The sequence below is a fragment of the Schistocerca piceifrons genome, chromosome 3, assembly GCF_021461385.2.
Source record: "Schistocerca piceifrons isolate TAMUIC-IGC-003096 chromosome 3, iqSchPice1.1, whole genome shotgun sequence".
Classification (NCBI taxonomy): domain Eukaryota; kingdom Metazoa; phylum Arthropoda; class Insecta; order Orthoptera; family Acrididae; genus Schistocerca; species Schistocerca piceifrons.
This window is the reverse complement of record NC_060140.1, coordinates 359,144,897-359,171,024: the sequence shown is the minus strand read 5'-3', so window position 1 is coordinate 359,171,024 and position 26,128 is coordinate 359,144,897. Positions and strand designations below refer to the sequence as shown.

Sequence of the window (26,128 nt, the reverse complement as noted above, 5' to 3'; positions counted from 1 at the left end):
CAAACAATGCACAGTACAGTAATGCATTTTCAGCTGAGTGATGTAAACACCTATAACAAAGAGAACGGCATTTATCAGATCAATGAAAAATAAGCAATCAATTCAAACCAGACGAAGCACGTGGAAAAGGAAGGGTACCCGTATAAATACGGACGGAGCATAGCATAGTAATCGCTACCTGGTAAAGCTTAACTGCTGAGCTTATGACTCGAACCAAACTACTGTAGCTGTATTGTCATTCATTCGACCTAAATTGTCTCTCATATTACAATGGACCAACTTTGTTTCGATTTGGGGGTGCGGCCTAAAACTTTTCTCTCCCCTTGAATTTCGAGTCTCAAATTTCAGGTGTAGCTTAGATTTGGGAAAATATTTTTTCCTTGATTTCGAGTCTCATTTTTCCGGTGTGGCTTAGATTCGAGTGCGGCTTAGATTCGAGTAAATATGGTACGTAATGATGATTTGAAAATGGGTCCCGGCCTGAAACTAGTCATCAAGTGAATAAAAAGAGTAAAATTTGCAACTTTGGCTGGTTTTTGTTGTACTGTCACCAAAACGTTGGCAATATGGTTCACTCAACTCTGTACCACTAAGCAGTGAGACTGCCCTCAACAAGTAAGAGTGGGGTATGGAGGCCACATATAATGCCGCTCCGAAACAACAATCCACCATGACTTTGTTGAATATGTGGACATAGTGCTGGAGTCATCCAGTATTCCTGGGTTGTCTCCAAATGTTACCAAGGATTTCCAGGATACAAACAGACCTAAATTTCATCCATGAACACCACCCAACACCAGTCCTGGGGTGTCCATTCTGCATGCTTCCTTGCCCATACAATTTAGTTATGGAGTCTGTGGTGTTGTCATGTACAAAGTGATGTTACCATTGGATGTCGGGAGTGGAGTTTGGATCATGCAACCATCTCCTATGCATTTTGATAAGATACATGATGTCCTGGAGCCTGTTTGAATACCAAATGTAATTCTAAAGACTGCAGTTCCTTTGCCAAAAAGGTCATAGATATCAGTCATCCTGTCAAAAGTGAACAGCTAGTGTGGTGGAAGTCCTCGACACTACCTGTCGATTGGAAGTAATTCCATGTTCATACCACATCACTTTGACTCCAGTGTACACATCAAGCAACTTTCCTGGCTTAAAATTCTTCTGTATGCAGCGTGATGATGTGAACCTGATCGTTCGTCATGACTGTACTTCATAGTACGATGGATGCTTACTTTACTGTTCCACAGTCATCTGTATCATATCCCTACTGGTGCTTACCTTCAACTGAAATGCTGTAGTTCTTTGTGTGTGGCATTCTACCTGTAGGTTGCACTCATGGTGACTGTGTGTTTTTGCAAAAAAAGTCAAGGGTGCACTTCCAGCCTGTGCAGGAACAATCATGATACCAACACACCTGCACAACATATTGGGGTGATACACCATTTCTATTATTGTATAAATACCAAAAATTTAGAGTGTTTTTTTCATTTATTGATTGGTCATCATGCATTATTTCTAATGACGTGGTCAGGCCTTGTGCAGTTCTCACTTAGATACACTGAGTTTTACCTAAATTCACTGTAATTTACAGAAAAGTAGTTGTTAATTTTTAAGACAATTTTATTTGCTATATGAAGTGCTGAAGTTACTCCATTAGATTTGTTTGTAATATCTGCATCATCAGAAAAGACAACTATGAGTATTTATGCTTCTTGGATATCTCAATCGAAGGAGTTTCATTCTGTTTACAATTCATAGTGTGTTGAAGTATCACTGAAGCTTATGTAACATTAGGGTTGATGCTCTTGTCACTGTTGTGAAGTTCTACTGATAAATTCTTTATGAGTTCTTCTGTTCTTAAGAATGCTTTGAAGCGATGATTTTTGTATTCCTGGGGTGGCTCTTCATTGCACTTCAACTATGCAACGGTACTGAAGGACACATACCAATATGCTGAAGAAAAAACAGTCACTGAAATTTCTTTGTATTCAATAGGTTTATGGATTTTTGGTTGGCAAATCTTTTGGCTACCCACAGCATTTACAGATATTTCTGAAAATTCCCATTGATGCATCTGTGACTAGAATATTTTGTACTCCTTTAATACTTCCCCTTTTATAATGATCAGGTGAAGTCGAAGTCATGACATCCTTATAAAACTGCACACGGTTAACTTCCTTGATGACTTACAGAACAACATCCTTTTGGGCAGAAATTTTCACTCAATGAACTTTTTGTTAGATTAACAACCATTATAATTCATGTTCTTGGTCTGGTGGTATGACTTTGTGTCAAATGTGTGTGACATCAGATATCTATTTCATATCTTTATAACTTGACATACCTTTCCACAAAACCAGAAAAGCAAAGGCAATTACGTAATATGTTAGTAATACATTAAATTTTCTTTTCTTTTACGCGGAAAACCAGAATAAATTTTAAATGCAGTGTAAAGGTAGACTGCCTCTAATTAGCTTATAACATCAATAAATGATGTACCTTAACAGTATCTTCTGGATGGGAGTTTTCAGTGTTGCTACCAGCCGATGCCTTTGGATGATTGTCAGCTCTATTTGAATGACAATGTAATGGTGTACCTGCAACTACTTTCACTTTTAAATCATCTGTTAGTTTCAGCACCAGACGGTCATCGATAAAATGTAGACTACCATCAAGAGGACTCAGCGAAAGACCTGTTGGCCACTGCAGCTGGGCCTAGAATACAAATATTAAGCTGGAATTATTTTGTAATGAGGTCAGCAAATCGCTGTGAACAAAAATTGTCATCAATGAAATGATCAATATCCAAAATGAATTAATTGGTTTCACAAGTAATTTATTTGTAGAATAACAACTGTTTTGTAACAAACAGTAAATAAGCTATAAAGTTAGCAGCTGCTGTCACACACATCTCTATCATTAGCATGAAGAAAAAACAGAATATGGATGTGCTTAAGAATTAAATTTTGAATTCTGTATGTGAAACTCATGAAAAATAGCAGCACAACCAACCCATATCAGCTACTATAAAAATGATACATTTTACAGAAAAAAGGAGAAAATAACCATCATCCAAAGTTATGGCAGTCTGTGTAGTACGATGAAACACAAGTATTTTTGGACAATGTAGATGCCACACATGCTAAACAGAAAAAGTAAAAGGATAAATGTAAGAAAACCATTGGAAATAGGAAAGAATGAAAGAAAAGAAGAAATTGTTTATATTTTCAGAAATATTAAAATTAATTACATTATTCTGTTCATTTTGTGATTCTTTCTTTTGTACATCCTTTCACAGCCTACAATTAGCATCACTGAATGTTTTCCTTTGATAAAATTATTTCTCTAAGCAAAAGAATGAGGAATGTTTGTAGGTGTTATGGAACCATAAAATGAGGACAACTTTCCCTGGTATTTTTAAACAGTTTGCTGTGATGCTGTTTGTTTTAGTATGAATTTTTTAAACTTTAACTACGCATTACAATGACGTTTACCTGTTGTGCAGGGATTGCTCCATGACAAGGAACAGGAGTCCAATGATTATGATGACCATGATGCCCAACAAGGGTGTGAATGATTCCTTTTGGATCCACAGCTCTTATGTTTGTTCCATCAGCAATGTACATAGTCTTATCAGCAGCTATAGCAAGACCTATAAACACAAAATTAATAATAATTACAGTATTTTTCAATTAATGCTAAACAGCTCACTAAGGGCTAATTATAAATAGCAATTGATTTTATTTTAGTACAAAAAATGAAATAAAAAACTTGCATTGTATCAACATTAAGATATAAAGTTTTGGTGATCTAATCAAGTCCACTTCAATTGTCAGTTCACAACATAGTAACACTACAAAAGAATGGATTTAATTTTGCACAAATACCAGTAGAAAAGAAGTAAACAGTAAAGAAGTTGTTATGAAAAACTTCTAAGTAAAGCTGAAGCAATTTTTCTATTTGTGTAGTTAGGTTAAGAAAATTATTGGTGATGTAAGTAATCAGTGAAAACATTAGTTGCTCCCAAAAGAATTTTCGGGAGATACGTCATAATTAATGTGGGAAAATTTAAAGACATTTTGTGGCAGAGTAAGAAATGGGAATTTGGAATTTTCCAGTGAAAATTAATTGTACAAAGTATGAAGTATGGCTGCAACAAGTAATGTTTGAAGATATCTTACAAAAATGCTCTCTAGGCTTTAGTAGCAGAAAGTACACAATTTATATTAAATTCTAGATGGAAGTCAGTGTTCTCTGGAGGAGAATAATTTAACTACCGAATACCCATTATGTGCATAAACGTTTGCTACAACGCATAAACTTTTGCTGCAACTGCATGCATGCTGATAATATCAAACATGAAGGTCAATTAGCAATGACATGTTCACTTACCAAAAACTTGATAACTCAGGATATAAAATGAATATCAAAAAAAGCAAAACAAGGATAATGGAATGTAGCTGAATTAAATAAGGTGCTGGTAAGGGAATTAGATTAGGACATGAGATACTTAAAACAGTAGAGGAGTTTTGTTATCTGGGCAACGAAATAACTGATGATGGCCGAAGTAGACAGGGTACAACATGTGGACTGGCAATAGCAACAACAGCATTTTTGGAGAAGAGCAATTTGCTTACATCGAACATAGATTTAAGTGTTACAGAGTCTTTTCTGAAAGTATTTGCATGGAGTCTAGCAATCTATGGAAGTGAAAGATGGACACTGAACAGTTTACATAAGAAGAGAATAAATCTTTTGAAATGTTGTGCTACAGAAGTATGCTAAAGATTAGACAGGAAGTGAGGTAACTAGTGAGGAGTTACTGAACATAATTGCTACATCAGGGGATCACCAATTTAGTATTTGAGGGAAGTGTGAGAGGCAAAAATTTTAGACGGAGACCAAGAATACAGTAAGCACATTCAAAAGGATGAAAGTTGCAGCAATTATTTGGAGACAAAGAGGCTCGCATGCAATATAGTAGCATTGAGTGACACATCAAACCAATCTTCACACTGTTTCTTTTGTGGGGTCAACCGAAGCATCCGATCCCACCCATCGGCTTTGACCCACGATGTAAGGGCTGTTGTGGTGTGTGACGTCATGACGGAATGGAATTTAGTTTGTGAGAGTGGCATGTTTGTAGGTGTCATTTTGATGCTATCGGTGGTGCTTGCTGGTGGTGTGTTAGGTGATGTTTTTGGTTTAGTTTGCGAGTGTGGCGTCGTGTGTGAGTTTTGGTAAATTGCTTTTTTTTATGTCTTTGGTAGGTATGGATATGACTGACAGGGTCAACAGTTTTCGGTTGTCGGCTATGATGGGGGACAGTGCGTTGTCTCTAAAAAAATTTCTTCAACTATTCGGATTTTTGGATGAAGTCGTGAAGTGTTCAGTATGTCGTGAAGAAATGAGGCTTACTTAAAGTTCCTGGACGGCTGTATGTGGAGATGTCGTAAGGATAACAGGTCAAGGGAAATGTTCGATCCCAATGTGTGGCTGTGAATGTTGGTATTGGTATTGGGAGATTTTTTTTGAGCTATATAGGTCAAGGGAAGTGTTAGGTCCTAATTTATGAGATCGGGAGCTGCTGTTGAGCTATATAGGTCAAGGGAAGTGTTCGATACCAATTTATGAGATCGGGAGCTGCTGTTGAGCTATATAGGTCAAGGGAAGTGTTCTATCCCAATTTATGGGATCGGGAGCTGGTGTTGAGCTATATAGGTCAAGGGAAGTGTCCGATTGCAGATGATATTGTGTTTAGTGGTATTTGGGGAGTTTTGTGATGTCAGTTTTTTTCATCATTTTGCGTGATTTTGTATGGGGGTGGATGTCTAAATTTGTTTATATTCAATATAACAGAGGGAAACATTCCACGCGGGAAAAATATATTTAAAAACAAAGATGATGTGACTTAGCATACGAAAGCGCTGGCAGGTCGATAAAAACACAAACAGACACATACATACACACAAAATTCAAGCTTTCGCAACAAACTGTTGCCTCATCAGGAAAGAGGGAAGGAGAGGGAAAGACAAAAGGAAGTGGGTTTTAAGGGAGGGGGTAAGGAGTCATTCCAATCCCGGGAGTGGAAAGACTTACCTTAGGGGGAAAAAAGGACGGGTATACACTCGCGCACACACACACACACATATCCATCCACACATATACAGACACAAGCAGACATATTTAAAGACAAAGAGTTTGGGATCTCTGCCCAAACTCCTTACCCCCTCCCTTAAAACCCACTTCCTTTCGTCTTTCCCTCTCCTTCCCTCTTTCCTGATGAGGCAACAGTTTGTTGCGAAAGCTTGAATTTTGTGTGTATGTATGTGTCTGTCTGTGTTTCTATCGACCTGCCAGCGCTTTCGTATGGTAAGTCACATCATCTTTGTTTTTAAATATATTTGTTTATATTCAGTTTGTCCCCACCCAAAAACCCACTATTTCCCGCACTTGTCTCGTTAGTGTCATTAGGCTTTTTGTGGAACGTGCGTGTTTTTGTTTGTCAATGTATTTTCGTCGTCATAATGTGTACATAACGACTTTATATGCTCCATATTGGAATCTTGGTTTATCGTCGTTTCTGCCATATTTGTGATGTCATGGGTCAAAGCAGACGGGTGGGATCGGACACTTCCATATTTCCTTTTTGTGTTGAATATTAAAGGCTTTAAAATCTGTGACCTATTGACACTTACATTCACACAGAAAGCCACCTGAATCCAAGGCCAATAGCAAGCAACCTGAATCCAAAGCCAATGATCTTTAATATTTATGTTTGCTTCATGCTCAGCAAACAGCTGAAAACACAATGAGAAATGATGCTGTGGCAGTGAAAGTTAGTGTCAAACAATATCTTCTCTATGTGATTGATTATAAAGAAAATTTAGAAAACTCTACGTTTTGAATATGTACCATCAGAATACACCACTTGCTGTTTTTTCCTAATGCCTTGGGCAATTCTGATGGGCAGAATTCAGTCTGCAACAGCCTCAAATGCTAAGAATTATGTTATTTCCTTTCATTCAATTTACAGGCATCCAACTATCCTGACATTTATACTGAGGACTACTGTGAGTTCCAATGAGCTCCTCACACATTTCATGAAAGTGAAAGAACAATACAATTATTAGAATTAATAATAAACAATTTAAACTGAAGTTCTGTTGGAAAAAAGTACAATGAACAACTACAACTGAGAGCACATCTTCTGAAGCCAACTGAAAGAAACCAACAGCATCCAATGTGTATGCTTCTGTAACACAAACATTTTGGTTACTGGTTTGCTAAGGACGATCTACAGCAGTAATTATTTTTTGGCTGTCGAAAAGTTTGAAGAGCACACTTCTACTCATTTTCCTCGAACTTTGCTACATGAACCCTTCACCAACAACTAGTGTGTATCTGCAAATCTACATTTCAGGTTGAACCACGATAATCGTGTTAATAGCTGATTTTAATTGTGCTGCCAAACATGTCTTCTTCTAATCTCGATCAACAATGAATGTTGGTCCTTTGATCCAAGTTTCAAGTAACACAACGTAACATATAATTGGGTTAATTTTTGGAATAAAGTTCAAAACTGATCTACAGTCAATGACATTAAGGATACAGGATACTTTTCTGGCTCAATATTATGTAAAAATCAACACCTATTTCTTTCAGGCACTGTGTTCGTAGATTTTCCTTGCGAATGAGATGTTTGAAGGTCTCTCGGGCATGCAGCCAGGTTGACTGGTCGTTGTTGAACGAATTTTCGACAGCGTAACGTGCCATCATCATCAGGTTACTCCTGTTGACTAACGTCCTAGGCCGGCGGGTGGTGTGGTACATATACCTGTTGCCTCTCCCTTCCACTGACTCTGCATATGGACCGAGGGATGTGCAGGCGGCGGTGGTGGTGGTAGCTTGCGCTGACGAGATGACTTACGGGCGTCAGTACACATGCCGCCTTCGGCGGGTGTGGTGCTCCGTTTCCACTGCTCCTGCAGAACTTTTATTGCTGGATTCCATGCTTGGCTGAGTTGAAATCCGTTGTCCTTGTTAATAAGGTTCTCGTGCAGCCGGATTTCAGTTGCTTCCTTGTATACACAGTCCCAAAAGCGGGATTTGTTGTGCGGGACTTCTGTGTTCTCGTATTCCATACGATGGTTGTCTCAAGGCAATGTTCTACGATGGCAGATTTTGTAGGCTGTTGGAGATCGGTGTGCCGTTTGTGTTCAGTACACCTTTCCTCAATGGTGCGAATGGTTTGTCCCACATATGCTTTCCCACACTCGCACAGTATGAAATGAACTCCAGATTTCCAGAATCCTAAATCGTCCTTCACTGTCCCTACAAGGGACTTGATCTTTGGTGGCAGGCGGTAGACGCATTTGATGTTATGCTGTCCTAGAATCCTGCTTATTTTTCCAGATACGTTGCCCGCATATGGTATGTAGGCTGTCACTTTCGGTGGATCATCATCAGGTGTCGGCTGTGGTGTGGTCTTCTGCTTGAAGGCGCGTCGAATTTGGTGGTCACTATAGCCGTTCTTCTGGAACACATCCTTGAGGTGATCTAGTTCCAGTTTTAAGCTTTCTTCGTCGGAGATCACCCGGGCTCTGTGAACCAATGTATTTAGCACTACTTCTCTTTGTGATGGGTGATGACAGCTGGAGGCGTGAAGGTACAGATCCATGTGGGTTGTCTTCCGGTAGATGCTGTGTCCTAGTGTTCCGTCAGGCTTTTGCCATACCAGAACATCCAAGAATGGTAGCTGCCCGTTTTTCTCCACCTCCATGGTGAACTGAATTTGGGGGTGGATAGAGTTCAGATGTTGTAAGAACAGTTGGAGCATCTCTTCCCCGTGAGGCCAAATGACAAAAGTGTCGTCAACATATCTGTAGAAGACTGTTGGTTTTAGTGGTGCTGATTCTAACGCTTTCTCCTCAAATTCTTCCATGTACATGTCGGCCACCACAGGAGACAAGAGGCTACCCATAGGTACGCCGTCTGTCTGTTCGTAGTAATGTCCGTCAAAAAGAAAATATGTTGACGTGAGCACAAAGTTAAATATTTTCGTGAATGTGGGCCCAAATTTCTTCTTAATAAGATCCAGCAAATCCTTGAGTGGAACTCTCATGAAAAGTGATACAACATCGAAACTGACCATAAGATCTGAGCTGGCCAACTTGAGTTTCCCCATACGTTCCACAAACTGAGCCGAGTTTTTTATGTGGTGTTCACATTTGCCAACCAATGGACTCAATACTGAGGTCAAGTGTTTGGCAAGCTGGTATGTTGGCGCTCCTATAGTGCTCACTATCGGTCTCAGAGGAGTGCCCATCTTGTGTACCTTCGAAAGTCCGTAGAGTCTTGGTGGTGCAGCAGCACGCGGCCGAAGTTTCTTCGCTGTCTCTTCTGTAAAGGTACTTCGAAGAAGTTCAATCGTCTTGCGCTGTATCTGACTGGTTGGATCCGTCATCATCTTCCTGTAAGCAGGGTCATCCAAGATTTTGTAGATTTTCTCTTTGTATTCTGTCACCATTAGTAGAACAGTTATGTTCCCCTTATCCGCTGGGAGGACGACAATGTCTGGATCGTCATGCAGAGATCGCAGCGTGGCCCTTTCCCATCTGGAGATGTTGTGTTTCGGCGGCCACTAAAACCAACAGTCTTCTACAGACATATTGATGACACTTTCGTCATTTGGCCTCACGGGGAAGAGATGCTCCAACTGTTCTTACAACATCTGAACTCTATCCACCCCCAAATTCAGTTCACCATGGAGGTGGAGAAAAACGGGCAGCTACCATTCTTGGATGTTCTGGTATGGAAAAAGCCTGATGGAACACTAGGACACAGCGTTTACCGGAAGACAACCCAGACGGATCTGTACCTTCACCCCTCCAGCTGTCATCACCCATCACAAAGAGAAGGAGTACTAAATACATTGTTTCACAGAGCCCGTGTGATCTCCGACGAAGAAAGCTTAAAACTGGAACTAGATCACCTCAAGGATGTGTTCCAGAAGAACGGCTATAGTGACCACCAAATTCGACGCGCCTTCAAGCAGAAGACCACACCACAGCCGACACCTGATGATGATCCACCGAAAGCGACAGCCTACATACCATACGCGGGCAACGTATCTGGAAAAATAGGCAGGATTCTAGGACGTCATAACATCAAATGCATCTACCGCCAAAGATCAAGTCCCTTGTAGGGACAGTGAAGGACGATTTAGGATTCTGGAAATCTGGAGTTTATTTCATACCGTGCGAGTGTGGGAAAGCATTTGTGGGGCAAACCATTCGCACCATTGAGGAAAGGTGTACTGAACACAAACGGTACACCAATCTCCAACAGCCTACAAAATCTGCCATCACAGAACATTGCCTCGAGACAACCATCGTATGGAATACGAGAACACAGAAGTCCCGCACAACAAATCCCGCTTTTGGGACTGTGTATACAAGGAAGCAACTGAAATCCGGCTGCACGAGAACCTTATTAACAAGGACAACGGATTTCAACTCAGCCAAGCGTGGAATCCAGCAATAAAAGTTCTGCAGGAGCATCGGAAACGGGGCACCACACCCGCCGAAGGTGGCATGCATACTGACGCCCATCAGTCATCTTGTCAACGCAAGCTACCACCACCACCGCGACCTGCACATCCCTCGGTCCATATGCGGAGTCAGTGGAGGGGAGAGGCGACAGGTATATATACCACACCACCCGCCGGCCTAGGACGTTAGTCAACAGGAGTAACCTGATGATGATGGCACATTATGCCGTTGAAAATTGTTCAACAACGACCAGTCAACCCGGCTGCATGCCCGAGAGACCTTCAAGCATCTTTCAGGCACTGTTTATAACATACATGTTTTACAGCTTTTTTGTAGATATCAGGTTATGCAGCATTCTTTCTAAAGAAATTAGGAGTATTTTGAATATTTTTGAACCTGCTTATAGTTATTAAAAAATTACAAGGTAACTGATGCAATTTTTTTTCCAAAATGCTTCCTCAAATTGAGGTACCATTTAATCGAATGTTATACATTTGAAGGAGACCAAATTTTTACCAGATTTGCATGACATGATGGCTGAGGTACTACACCTATTTAATTCGACCTATTGTGTATATTACAAGGATAAAAAAATATCACATCTCACATTTTAATTTTTATAATTTTTTTCCTAATAAAATGTTATTTTTTCTATAATTTAGTTGATTCTGCAATAAAGCTTAGGTCTACTACATAAGTGCAGACTATTGCAAGTTACAGAAAAAAATAGAGCAATGCTTTATAAACTTTAGGAAATATTTGTACCTGAATTCTGAAAAATACAACTTGTGGGAAATTGCGAATGAAGATGTGAGTCCAATTAAACTGTGCCTCAGAACATTCCTGAAGCACAGTCTTCATCCTTCAGCATTTCTTCCCCTTCAAGCTTCCTCTTGGCATTCCTTTCAGCACTTCTTGCTTCTTTGGTAACTTGAAGAGTGAATCTTTCGTCTTCATACACCAGTTGTCTGTCCTACACAAGCAACTGATCTTCCATATTAGAGAACTTTTAATGTATTTAGTCCTATGAAAACATTCTTGGGTAATCTTTCCCATTTGTAATGGTTGAAACTTTCATTTGTATTCTGAGTGCCCCCATGAAGACATTTACAAAGCAAAACAGGGTCACTCAGGTCTCTAAAATTTGGTTTTATTTCATTCATAACAGGCTCAGGAAGAGAATGGTTATGATGGTATATTTGACCACATTCTTTTGCTTTTTGGAAACCACACCAAGAATCTGCTCCTTTAGGGCAAAGTCCGTGAACAGGGTGGTCATCTGTGGACAATTTATGAAAGTAGGTGACCCATACGGAATTTCTAATTGCTGTAACTACATTCAGAGGTGAAGTTCATCTAATGGCCAATCCATAATAACTCTGAAGAAGGACCATTTCAGTTTCTGCCAATCTGCCTCGGCCAGACACAGATTTTCCATCAGATATCACCTTTTCATTCGTTTCTCTTTGTAGCTTCCTCATTCTAGCACCCATCCTCTTTTGCACATGTCCACAACACTCCAGTTTTGGTACCAAGGTATCACCATAAACCTTGAACTGGTTAATTTTATTGAAAGCTTTAGAGTCCCCATTGCCTAGATACTTCGTATATCTAACATTATAAATTGGTACCGACCTCTGAAATATTTTTAGAGCTCCATCACACTCCATATCTCCACTGTAACCTGTTACCATGGCAGGTGTGGCAGTACTTAGATAAGCATTCAACATCAACAACTTTTCCATTCTCCAGAGAAGTAGCACTTACAACACCATTCAAGGAACAATGCCCTCAACATTGCCATGTCCCATCAACTGCAACAGCAATGTCCCTGGTTCTACTAATATTTACAGTTTCTTCTACTCCATGTTCCACAGATGCTTTAGACACAACTTTCAAGGCACCTAGAAGTATTTTTATGTACTTAGTGAACCTACTGGGAGGAGGAGGAAGGTCCTCCATCAAACCACAAAACGTTTGAGCAGCCTTTTTTTCCTTTTCCTATTGCGCACATTGCATACACTAACTTCAGATTCACATTATATGAATTATGCACAATGTTAAAGTCATTTTCGAGGTGGATTTATTGCAGGATCTACACAGAACAACTAATTTTGATGCTAAAGCCTTCCTGCTACTTTGTTATTCAGTTGTTTCTAGACGGCATACACCATCACATTGTTTACATTTCACCACTTCCTTTATCAAAGAAGATAAGATGCCCACGTCAACAACAACAAATCCACTACAAACAGCATCATTGTTAACACAAAAATTTGAATTACCAGGAGGCGTGCTATGAGAGTGTTTCTTTCCTGATGAACTGATACATAGGTTACTTTCAACAATGTGGCTTGAACTGGTTACCACGGAATTTCCTTTTATTGAATTTCTTGATGTGGCAGAGTTCATATTTATTGCACACTAAAGGAAATGTACTTCCACAAATATATGTAGCACTTAAGAAATAAACATTCAGTAACACATGAACAAACTGCTTCAGTGAAACAAAAGTAAATACTAGCAATGATAATCATTTACAGACACTAGAAATATGGACTGTTACCAACATATAGAATGCATCACACATATAATCACTGGAAACAGAAAATTCACAGTTATTTTCGAAATAACACTGGTTTCTGTAACAGAAATAAAGGGGGCATGGCAGCATACATGACCGTGACTTTAAAATTTGGTATATATAGGTCACTTTTCATTTGAAACCCTATAATGTATATATCAATCTAACCAGGAAAGACTATAGAATTTAATAAAGCCATATTTTTATTTTTTTTAAATTTTTGCACCATTTATAAGTACCCTGTATCCTTAATAAGATGGCACTGAATAAAATGCTTACAAATTTAATCTGACCTTTAAAAATGGATATTAAATATATAGTACCTACACAAAACCATACAAAAAATACCTTTAGGATGTGCAAGCTTTGCTTCACGAGCCGGGCCCTCATCACCACAATGAGTTTCATCTCCTGGAATGCATCGCTCACCAGATCCTACAACAGGCTCCCAATTAATTCCTGGATCTTGTATTGGCTCCACAGATAGCACTCTAAGAACTTGATGCCTTTCTGGGTCAGATATATACAAGTGACCATCAGCAGGAGAAACACTCAAGTAATACTGGTATGACACCTGGGTTGCACTGAAAAAAAAAAAAAAAAAACAAAAAAAAAAATTACATATTTGATTTAAACTGAGGTATAGTGAGATACTCAGTAATGACTAGGGACCAGAAAAATTCACATTTTGCGATAAATGCGAAATAGTTGTGAATTCAACCTCAAAATGCAAAATTGCTTAATAGATGCTATTTCATAGCGAACTGTATCCAGATGAACTATTTTATCAGAGATAGTTTGAAAGAGCTTTATTTTCTGCATATAAATATCGAAAACTTAACCAATTTTCAGTTACTGATATTTTACATCATCTGGTGGAGCCCAATTTGAAAGATAAAGTGCATAAGAACCTGTTTGCAAACTGGCCCAAACTCTTTGCCTTTACAAATGTCTGCTTGTGTCTGTGTATGTGCAGATGGATATGTGTGTGTGTGTGTGTGTGTGTGTGCGCGAGTGTATACCTGTCCTTTTTTCCCCCTAAGGTAAGTCTTTCCACTCCCGGGATTGGAATGACTCCTTACCCTCTCCCTTAAAACCCACATCCTTTCGTCTTTCCCTCTCCTTCCCTCTTTCCTGATGAAGCAACTGTTTGTTGCGAAAGCTTGAATTTTGTGTGTATGTTTGTGTTTGTTTGTGTACAAAATGAACATATTTTTGAAAACTTGATTTTTAAAATTTTTTACACCCTATCTCAAATGCTCGAGGAGTGTGAGGGGAGAGGAGGTCATGCCATTATGAAGTTTTTCCCGGGTTCAGAAATATCATAGATCCGGGATTGTTGAGAGATCGGTTTGTTGATACTGTCACTGTAGAATGTTGCTTGCACCACTGCATCACTATCCAAGTGAAGTCCTCAAAAGTGTTCTGTAAGTTTTGGAAACACATGAATATCAGATGATGCAAAGTCATCCAGTCTGAGCTCTGTCTCACATGTTGAGATCACCACCATCATTTCCTTCATTACGAGCATGAACAACCCAACGTTACACATTACTGATGTTGATACAATCACCGCCAACACAGCTTACATTCTTCTACAGATTTCAGTTGCAAGTACATTTTCTGTAGTTAGAAACTCAATTATGTTACACAGCTTCTCAAGCACTGACATAGTTATGCTACAAAATGCCATGTTACAGGCCAAAATTCACAGTCCTCTAGCAGCAGAGGGTTGCAACTCATGTCAATGAAGCAGGAAAGCCGATCGAGTAATATACACGATGTGTAATACCTCAACCTATATTGAGAATAGAATAAAAAATTCAGACTCATTACTTTCCAGTATTCTCTTGTAATTATGGCTACATGAATGATTGAGAAGTGTAACTTGTTACTGCAAGAAAGATAAGATCACTGGAGAGCAACCAAGAGCTCAGACCGAGGAAGGTTTGGAAAGGAAATTAGTGATGCCCTCTTCAAGTCAACTATCTAAGCATTTGTCTTGTGCAATTTAGGGGATCTACAGAGTTGGGTGGCTGGACAGGATTTGAACTGCTGTCTTCTCAAATGTAAGTCCAGTGTTTAACTACCACACCAGCTCACTCTGGGTGGGTTACTGAAATTGTAATTATTTTTGTTTTTCTATACTCAAAACATTCATTGGGTTCTATGAAGAGTAAAATAGCAGTGTGTTATATGGAAACTATGCAGCCTTAAATATCACAATGGAACTGTGCTGTTGACAAGGTCAACAAGCACAATAAAATAACTAACTAAAATACTTAAGGAAGATTGTTTTGGAAAACTCATACCTTAGCTGCAAAACTGTAAACACGTTTCCTTCTGGTGTAACACGGCGAACAAGGTTGAAATCACCCACGTACAAACTGCCATCAGGGCCACTTGCAAGAGCTACTGGGGTGAGCAAGCGAGCATCCTTTGCAACACCATTGCAATCTGAACACTGGAGTGGTCTCTGCAGTCCTGTTCCCATAACCACTTTCACAGTTCGAGGGTACTGCTTATAATGTAAAGTCGAGCCATCTCCTTTTTGTAGAATACCTGCATAAAGTGTAAATACAATGCATGTGAAACCACATTTTTTCTCTTCAGTTAGTTGTACTTGCCGCATTATCTCAAAGACAAAGACACAGTAACAACATTATATTTATATTAGTATTTTTTCATTAACTCTAAAATTGGCCAATCTTTTCACTAACCAAAGTTAAATGTAATACTGTTCATGAATACTGTAATTTTATTGAGTATATTGTTCAGGATTTTTCCATCAAAGGTTCCATGCCTTGTTCTCCTTTGTATAACATAAAGACTGTTAAAACAAAAAGTTGAAAATAGTGAAATGTAAAAAGAATTTTTGCTACGTCACTGCCTTTTAAGGGAAACAGATATTTTAGAACCTCATTTACTGAAGCATCAATCTGGTTAACAACAGATTGCTGTGCTTTCCAATGACATTCTTCTTCAGATAGTAAGTCAATGGTTGTCTTATTATTTTTCAGAGCTCTGTCACTGGAGTCCAGCAACTGTAGTAGAGAGTGAACTTCCAACAATTCCAGTCACTAATGATAGCAAAACATCAGAAAAACAAACATCCATTGGCGACAGACCGGAAAAACAATATGAGAAGGCAACAAATGAGGAACCTACCACAAAAACCTCAATGATTTCAAAAAAACAATTTATCAAGAAATTTCTCCCTTTTTATACTCTCTCATGCTGAGAGTACATTATCTTCCATACATCTAATAATAAAATTACAAAATTATACTACACAATAACATCTTACAGTCATCTGTATCACATAAGTTTGTGAACTGCATAACTATAAAGTTAAAATGATTTGACTTAGGAGCTTGAATTGGATTGATATGTTTTTTTAAAATTATGTATGAGTTTCAAGTAGAAGAAAGAGTATGGAAAGAAAAGGAATTCAGAAGTGTAAATCTAGCATTATATTGGGAAATTAACCAATGTCAATGGCACACAATCTTATCACTGCAAGGTATACCCCGCCACCTCCACTTTCTCTTGTGACCATATTTCAGTGAGAAAATTGTCTTTAACTATTGGAAATCAAACTGACTATCCACAAGTTGACTATTACTGACCCATCACAGTTTAGTGACAACACCTACAGAGGCTAAAATACATCAATAAGAATTTTAAGTCTACATGAGAAAATCTCATTCTTATACCTAACATCATATATTTCCAAGAAAGACAAAAACATTTATTATTGGAATAAAGTGTATATTTTTATGCATCTTATAAAACAAATCTACTGAGCAATTTGCTAAGAAACTAACCTTCATGAAAATTGTAGTGGTGATGAATGTCAAGGCTCCAACCACCCACATCAGATATGTCAACATCAAAACCCTGCAACATTGCAGTTTGTGTCTCCCAAACTACTGCAGGGCAGCTGGAGTACTGGTAACCTACAGATATTTTGGCTTGAGCAACCCCATATACCTGTCAAAACATAACAGATCAATTTACAATAGAATAAAGTAAATGAAATATGTAGGATATTCAGTAAAACTTGTCATTCAAGAGACATAAAGTTATTTTCATATTTATACAAGCACCAATGGGCTCTTGAATTTCAATAAAAAAGATCTATACTTAATTGTGATTTTAGAATTTAGTGGTCACTTTTCATTTGGTACATCCAACATCATGTCAGGCAAGTCATCAATTTAGCTCTTTTTAAACGCACTAAAAAAATACACAGACAAATACTATGGGTAAACATTTTTGCCCAGGGCAGTATAATTTCAGTTGTGAAGTGAATGCCTGAACTGGAAAGCTCCTCCCAAATACACCCACTGGAAACAAAGTGAGATGAAGATGTTAACTCCAGAATGAAAGATGTATATTTTTATTCACTAGAGAAAAGCGTAAGAGAAAGGAGAAAAAAGTGTGAAATCAGATGTAGCAGAGCACAAAGAGGACTTTGGAATGTGAAGCTGATTAGTTACATTATTGTACACATTAACATCAGAAAATGTGACAGAAATTGCAAAACAACTGGTGTATAATGAGGAAGATGCATTGTAATACGGCTTATCTGATACTCTAAAACGTCAGTGTCAGTGCTTGCCATCACCAGTTTCTCAATACAACTTTGTTTTCCACATTTAGAGTTATTACTATGTTGAAGAACTATCTTTTGTTTCCAACAAACACTGTCTGCCTGTGTCCATTCATGCGAATGGACAGTTTGTTGCTGGTCATTCCCACATAGAATGCGTCACAGTGTAGGCAGGTCAGTTGGTAGATCACGTGGGTGCTTTCACACGTGGCTCTGCCTTTGATCGTGTACACCTTCCGGGTTACAGGACTGGAGTAGGTGGTGGTGGGAGGGTGCATGGGACAGGTTTTACACCGGGGGCGGTTACAAGGGTAGGAGCCAGAGGGTAGGGAAGGTGGTTTGGGGATTTCATAGGGATGAACTAACAAGTTACGAAGGTTAGGTGGACGGCGGAAAGACACTCTTGGTGGAGTGGGGAGGATTTCATGAAGAGTGGATCTCATTTCAGGGCAGGATTTGAGGAAGTCGTATCCCTGCTGGAGAGCCACATTCAGAATCTGATCCAGTCCCGGAAAGTATCCTGTCACAAGTGGGGCACTTTTGTGGTTCTTCTGTGGGAGGTTCTGGGTTTGAGAGGATGAGGAAGTGGCTCTGGTTATTTGCTTCTGTACCAGGTCGGGAGGGTAGTTGCGGGATGCGAAAGCTGTTGTCAGGTTGTTGGTGTAATGCTTCAGGGATTCCGGACTGGAGCAGATTCGTTTGCCATGAAGACCTAGGCTGTAGGGAAGGGACCGTTTGATGTGGAATGGGTGGCAGCTGTCGTAATGGAGGTACTGTTGCTTGTTGGTGGGTTTGATGTGGACGAACGTGTGAAGCTGGCCATTGGACAGGTGGAGGTCAACATCAAGGAAAGTGGCATGGGATTTGGAGTAGGACCAGGTGAATCTGATGGAACCAAAGGAGTTGAGGTTGGAGAGGAAATTCTGGAGTTTTTTGGGGGAGGGGGTGGGGAGTCGTTCCGGTCCCGGGGGTGGGGAGACTTGCCTTGGGGGGAGAAAGGGACGGCTATGCACTCGCGCAGGCGCACATGGCCATTCACGCATGTACGGACGCAAGCAGACATATTTGGTCCTTAAATATGTCTGCTTGTGTCTGTATATGTGTGGATGGATATGTGTGTGTGTGCGAGTGTATACCCGTCCTTTTTTCCCCCTAAGGTAAGTCTTTCCGCTCCCGGGATTGGAATGACTGCTTGTGTCTGTATATGTGTGGATGGATATGTGTGTGTGTGCGAGTGTATACCCGTCCTTTTTTCCCCCTAAGGTAAGTCTTTCCGCTCCCGGGATTGGAATGACTCCTTATCCTCTCCCTTAAAACCCACATCCTTTCGTCTTTCCCTCTCCTTCCCTCTTTCCTGATGAGGCAACAGTTTGTTGCGAAAGCTTGAATTTTGTGTGTATGTTTGTTTGTGTGTCTGTCAACCTGCCAGCACTTTCATCTGGTAAGTCACATCATCTTTGTTTTTAGATATATTTTTCCTACGTGGAATGTTTCCCCTCTATTATAACCATATCATTAATTTGAACCCAACAATTACGTTTGTTATTGTCGCTGTTGCATTTCGAAATCTTTCCTGTCGTCTTATTTTCTCTTTCTGTTTTTACCAGTATTCCCACTTTGTATTCACCTTCCCCTTTTTACCGTAATACAATTTTATCCCGCCTATATATACTCAATAATACGTAACCCACTTCCAAACCATAACCAAAAAATTTTTTTTTTCCGCTTTCAACACTACCGCTGCTATAAAATCCACCGTTTCTAGTTCAATAACAGCTGCTTTCACGTATTAAACAACCATTTCGGCTAGTTCTGATAACTTCCACTTTATTTCCACTTCCGTTTTTCGCACATCACTGATCATTTTTAGCCGCTCCCCACAGGTTTTAACTTCATTATTTCTTCGTCAGACAATTGTTAGCCCCATTTTCGTAATCTTTCACCACAACACCACTCCTTTTAATACATTTACACGTTTTTTCGAAATTTTCCCGAATTTCTCCGTCCTTTAACGTGTTTTAGCGGCAACACAACCACCTAACCTTCATGCACATCGCTGTCTACCAACCCAAGTTCACCACAGGATCAACTTAACCAACACTTTTTCGCCTTTTTTCATACCAGATCTCCAGTTACTTTCGGGTTCACCCTTATCTCTCCCCATATATTTTTATCTTTGATTTTCATTTCAACCTCATGTTACACTTTCCACCTTCTAATACCATGTCACCCTCACAACACCCCCACAACGACCCCATTAAGTTTTATTTACATTCCCTCCGCAAACATGCCTTCACCCTAGCCAGATTACGCTCGCATATTTTATTTTCTCAGGCTTGTCTGACATTTGGCATAACCCCCAAAGGCCTCACACTTAAAGTTCCCATCTCTGGCTACAACCCTTCTTTCCATCAGTCCCTATACCAGTTCCAAACTGAACAATCCATTGCCCTCACCCACCTAATCCTTCACCTACACATCAACTCAGCCAATGAACACACCCGTCAACTCCTATCCTTAATAAAAGTCCTCAATCTTTCCTCTCCCACATCCACACCGGCTATTCAGAGCATCCTCCTACAGGCCAACCGCAAATTAGAACAGCATGCCACCCTTCACCTCAAAAAACTATCCAATCTCCTGGTTTCCCACCTCCGGAAAGGCAACTCACTCACCCTTCACAACCTTTCCAGCAAACCTCAACCACCTCTCATTGCACACAAACCCAGTCTCTCCCATCTACTCAGTCTCCCACTTCCAGCTCCACTCCCTCCAAAACCTCAAAATTCCAATCAACACAATCTGGCACCACAACACCCTAATTCAGTAGTTAACCTTTCCTCCAAACCTCTCTCCCAATCCGAAACCTCTGTCCTATCCAAAGGCCTCACCTTCAGCCCCACTCCCAGATTCATCCAAACAGCCCTCGTCAAAGATTTACTGTCCTACACTTGTACTCTCTGCTGGAAGTATCACTTTGCCATGAAGAAAAATGATCCTAATCCTACCCCTAATGATCCAACTCCCTAAGACACTATCCAAATTGAACCCTGCCTGGAACAGTTCTGTCCTCCGTCACAGCGGGACCCACCTCCTCTTCCTCAAAATCACCCTCTCTAAACCTTCCAGGAATTTCTGACTTCCAGCCTTGCCTCTCAATCCTTCTTAAAAAATCTTAATCCTACTCCCAACATCACCACTGCTGAAGCCCAGGCTATCCGTGATCTGAAGACTGACCGGTCCATCGTCATTCTTCCGGCGGACAAGGGTTCCACGACCGTGGTACTTGATCGTCGGGAGTATGTGGCTGAGGGACTGCGTCAGCTTTCAGACAACACCACATACAAAGTTTGCCAAGGTAATCCCATTCCTGATGTCCAGGCGGAGCTTCAAGGAATCCTCAGAACCTTAGGCCCCCTACAAAACCTTTCACCTGACTCCATCAACCTCCTGACCCCACCGACACCCCGCACCCCTACCTTCTACCTTCTTCCTAAAATTCACAAACCCAATCATCCCGGCCACCCCATTGTAGCTGGTTACCAAGCCCCCACAGAACGTATCTCTGCCAACGTTGATCAACACCTTCAACCCATTACGTGCAGTCTCCCATCCTTCATCAAAGACACCAACCACTTTCTCGAACGCCTGGAATCCTTACTCAATCCGTTACCCCCAGAAACCATCCTTGTAACCATTGATGCCACTTCCTTATACACAAATATCCCGCACGTCCAGGGCCTCGCTGCGATGGAGCACTTCCTTTCACGCCGATCATCTGCCACCCTACCTAAAATCTCTTTCCTCATTACCTTAGCCAGCTTCATCCTGACCCACAACTTCTTCACTTTTGAAGGCCAGACATACCAACAATTAAAGGGAACAGCCATGGGTACCAGGATGGCCCCTTCGTACGCCAACCTATTCATGGGTCGCTTAGAGGAAGCCTTCTTGGTTACCCAGGCCCGCCAACCCAAAGTTTGGTACAGATTTATTGATGACATCTTCATGATCTGGACTCACAGTGAAGAAGAACTCCAGAATTTCCTCTCCAACCTCAACTCCTTTGGTTCCATCAGATTCACCTGGTCCTACTCCAAATCCCATGCCACTTTCCTTGATGTTGACCTCCACCTGTCCAATGGCCAGCTTCACACGTTCGTCCACATCAAACCCACCAACAAGCAACAGTACCTCCATTACGACAGCTGCCACCCATTCAACATCAAACGGTCCCTTCCCTACAGCCTAGGTCTTCATGGCAAACGAATCTGCTCCAGTCCGGAATCCCTGAAGCATTACACCAACAACCTGACAACAGCTTTCGCATCCCGCAACTACCCTCCCGACCTGGTACAGAAGCAAATAACCAGAGCCACTTCCTCATCCTCTCAAACCCAGAACCTCCCACAGAAGAACCACAAAAGTGCCCCACTTGTGACAGGATACTTTCCGGGACTGGATCAGATTCTGAACGTGGCTCTCCAGCAGGGATACGACTTCCTCAAATCCTGCCCTGAAATGAGATCCATCCTTCATGAAATCCTCCCCACTCCACCAAGAGTGTCTTTCCGCCGTCCACCTAACCTTCGTAATCTCTTAGTTCATCCCTATGAAATCCCCAAACCACCTTCCCTACCCTCTGGCTCCTACCCTTGTAATCACCCCCGGTGTAAAACCTGTCCCATGCACCCTCCCACCACCACCTACTCCAGTCCTGTAACCCGGAAGGTGTACACGATCAAAGGCAGAGCCACGTGTGAAAGCACCCATGTGATCTACCAACTGACCTGCCTACACTGTGACGCATTCTATGTGGGAATGACCAGCAACAAACTGTCCATTCGCATGAATGGACACAGGCAGACAGTGTTTGTTGGTAATGAGGATCACCCTGTGGCTAAACATGCCTTGGTGCACGGCCAGCACATCTTGGCACAGTGTTACATCGTCCTGGTTATCTGGATACTTCCCACTAACACCAACCTATCCGAACTCCAGAGATGGGAACTTGCTCTTCAATATATACTCTCTTCCCATTATCCACGAGGCCTCAATCTCCGCTAATTTCAAGTTGCCGCCACTCATACCTTTCAACAACATCTTTGCCTCTGCACTTCTGCCTCGACTGACATCTCTGCCCAAACTCTTTGTCTTTAAATATGTCTGCTTGTGTCTGTATATGTGTGGATGGATGTGTGTGTGTGTGTGTGTGTGTGTGTGTGTGTGTGTGTGTGTGTGTGTGTGTGTGTGTGTGCGCGAGTGTATACCTGTCCTTTTTCCCTCCTAGGGTGGGTCTTTCCGCTCCCGGGATTGGAGTGTCTCCTTGCCCTCTCCCTTAAAGCCCTCATCCTTTCGTCTTTCCCTCTCCTTCCCTCTTTCCTGATGAGGCGACAGTTTGTTGTGAAGGCTTGAATTTTGTGTGTATGTTTGTGTTTGTTTAACATACACACAAAATTCAAGCTTTCGCAACAAACTGTTGCCTCATCAGGAAAGAGGGAAGGAGAGGGAAAGACAAAAGGATGTGGGTTTTAAGGGAGAGGGTAAGGAGTCATTCCAATCCTGGGAGCGGAAAGACTTACCTTAGGGGGAAAAAAGGACGGGTATACACTCGCACACACACACACACATATCCATCCACACATATACAGACACAAGCAATTTGGTCTTTAAATATGTCTGCTTGTGTCTGTATATGTGTGGATGGATATGTGTGTGTGTGTGTGTGTGTGTGTGTGTGTGTGCGCGAGTGTATACCCGTCCTTTTTTCCCCCTAAGGTAAGTCTTTCCGCTCCCGGGATTGGAATGACTCCTTATCCTCTCCCTTAAAACCCACATCCTTTCGTTTTTCCCTCTCCTTCCCTCTTTCCTGATGAGGCAACAGTTTGTTGCGAAAGCTTGAATTTTGTGTGTATGTTTGTGTTTGTTTGTGTGTCTGTCGACCTGCCAGCACTTTCATCTGGTAAGTCACATCATCTTTGTTTTTAGATATATTTTTCCTACGTGGAATGTTTCCCTCTATTATAACCATAAAACTAAATTACTTGGAATTCATATCCAGGACAACCTCAAATGGAGCACTCGTATCACATCCCTAAATTCAAAACCAGCAAAATTGAGCTATGTAGTAAGAATTCTTGGCAACAATACTAGTGCAGAAACAGTTAGGGCTGTATACTTTGCTCACATACATTCAATACTGAAGTACGGTATCATTTTCTGGGGAAATGTACACCAGGACAAATCAGTTTTCAGCAAACAAAAGACAATTATAAGAATAATGAAACAAGTGAGCAGCATAAAACCATGCAAACCTTTCTTTAAAGATCTAAAGATCTTACCTCTTCCCTGCATTTATATACTGGAAATAGTCATGCATGTTAAAAAAAAGGTATACTGAGAAAAGAAAACCTTTTTTCTCAAAACAAAAGTGTCCATGATTATAGCACCCAGTCAGACAGTGACATACATGTCAATCATTGTAACACCACACTATGCCAAAAAGGTGTATATCATGCAGGAACAAAATTATACAAAAGATTACCAAGATAAATAAAATCTCTTCCTGAACTACAGAGCTTTAAAAACTCTGTGACAGCCTACCTTCTGAAAAACTGCTGCTATTCAATTTCTCAGTATCTCATGCAAGAAAAAATGTAATTTGTATCTTTAATTGTAGAAATAAGTAAAAAATATACAGTATTTAAAAAATTGTAATTATTAACTGTATAGATCCAATTTGTTATTAAAATTTACATAATTTATGTTTGATGTTTGTAAAACCAATAGATAAAAAGGTTTTCTGTCCAATATCCTGTGTATGATATGTGTCCTGAAAAAAGAGATTTATATGGAAAAATAAATATAGTTGCATAAAATGACTAAATTCTTGTCCATGGCATATTTCATAAAACTTTATTATTCACTACGTAATTTCCTGATTACTGATGACAATAGTATAATTAGTTCACATGGATATATTTTCTTCAAATAAATATTTGTGACTTATTACACATGTAAACCACGTGCAAGTAAATTTTCAGTGCTACTAAAAGTTGTTTGCCTTTATATTCACAAAGGGTATCAGAAAACCCTCATTTTTTACCTTTCAACAAACACATTACCTTTTACAAAAACTTCATATTTCAATTGTTATTTGTATTCAAACCTTTCATGTTCTAAAATGGTGCAACCTTAAAAAGTAATTATTTCCAAAATTCAGTACAAAAGTTTTGTAGTTCTGATTTTTCTGTTTGTGAAAGTGTATACTTTCATTTATATCCTGTTAATTTATTAATTATTCCGTTAGAAAATGTAGACATCAAGATATGTTTTAGTGAACTTTTACATTAAACTGCTCTCCCTTAAAACAGTGCTGATAATTTTGTCATTTGCTAGCTATACAGCTTTTAGTTAAACAAAATTACTTTTCTGACTGTTGTTTCATTGTGTCCTCTAATTTTGCTTTGTTTTATATTAATAATCAAAATGTATTAATTTAGTATTTTACCAATTTATAGTTTTCTGTAATACATGCATCTATAAATAGGCATCCGGCATGAAGCTTCAGTCAGTCAAGCTTGAACAATTAAAGAGTGCAGATACTATATAGTGTTCACTCAGTACCCACTAGTCTGAATAAATAAATCTATGGGAGTGAGGGCTGATCAGTGATCTCATAATCAATCTGTGTTAAGTCAGTGTTAAGTTCATATCTTGCCACTTTAAAAATTCTGTCAAACCACTCTTAGATTAAGTGAAGTATTGGCCTGTGACGTATTAACTGTATAAATTCATGAATACAAGATGATCATTGAAATTTGCTGTGTGGCAATAAATATCAGGTGATCGCATATTAGTTTTTGAAACGTTGTGTATGTTATTTAACGGCTGTTCATAACATCAACGATTACAGGACAACTGCAAAAGAGGAAATTCTAGGACACAAACAATGTGTAAAAATCAAGTTAGGAATACTTCATTCTTGATCTTTTCACTGTTCACACAATACTAATTGGTGGACAAATCCAGCCCATGAGACCGATGTACTCTGCAGACATTTTCCACTTAATTGTTTCTTAGGTGTTCATTTTTCTATTTGCAGATGCTGGGTGTGAGTCATAACTATCTATCCATATATCTGCGATTTGTAAACAAGCTACTCTGACTTCCACAATCCCTCTGCAAGGCAGTAACAGTATATTGGTAGATCATCCATAAAAATGAAGCATGCATCAATTCAGATTCTGCAACAATTCAGATTCTGCAACTATTCAGATTCTGCAACTATTCAGATTCTGCCACAACATCCATCTCTGCCGAACTCATTATACTTCCTCTTATCTAAGACATGTTAAATATAACCTACTA

General features: G+C 40.0%; 1 protein-coding gene across 1 annotated transcript in view; it reads right to left on the bottom strand.

The window, feature by feature from the left end:
* Positions 1–26,128, bottom strand: part of LOC124788744 (teneurin-a) — a 191,951-nt gene that overhangs the window by 64,026 nt on the left and 101,797 nt on the right. The window contains exons 11-15 of the mRNA XM_047256026.1: positions 16,971–17,136; positions 15,456–15,705; positions 13,492–13,727; positions 3,501–3,658; positions 2,506–2,721 (exon numbers count right to left, since the gene is read on the bottom strand). Of these exons, the coding sequence (XP_047111982.1) occupies positions 2,506–2,721; positions 3,501–3,658; positions 13,492–13,727; positions 15,456–15,705; positions 16,971–17,136 (1,026 nt within the window). The remainder of the gene's footprint in view (positions 1–2,505; positions 2,722–3,500; positions 3,659–13,491; positions 13,728–15,455; positions 15,706–16,970; positions 17,137–26,128) is intronic.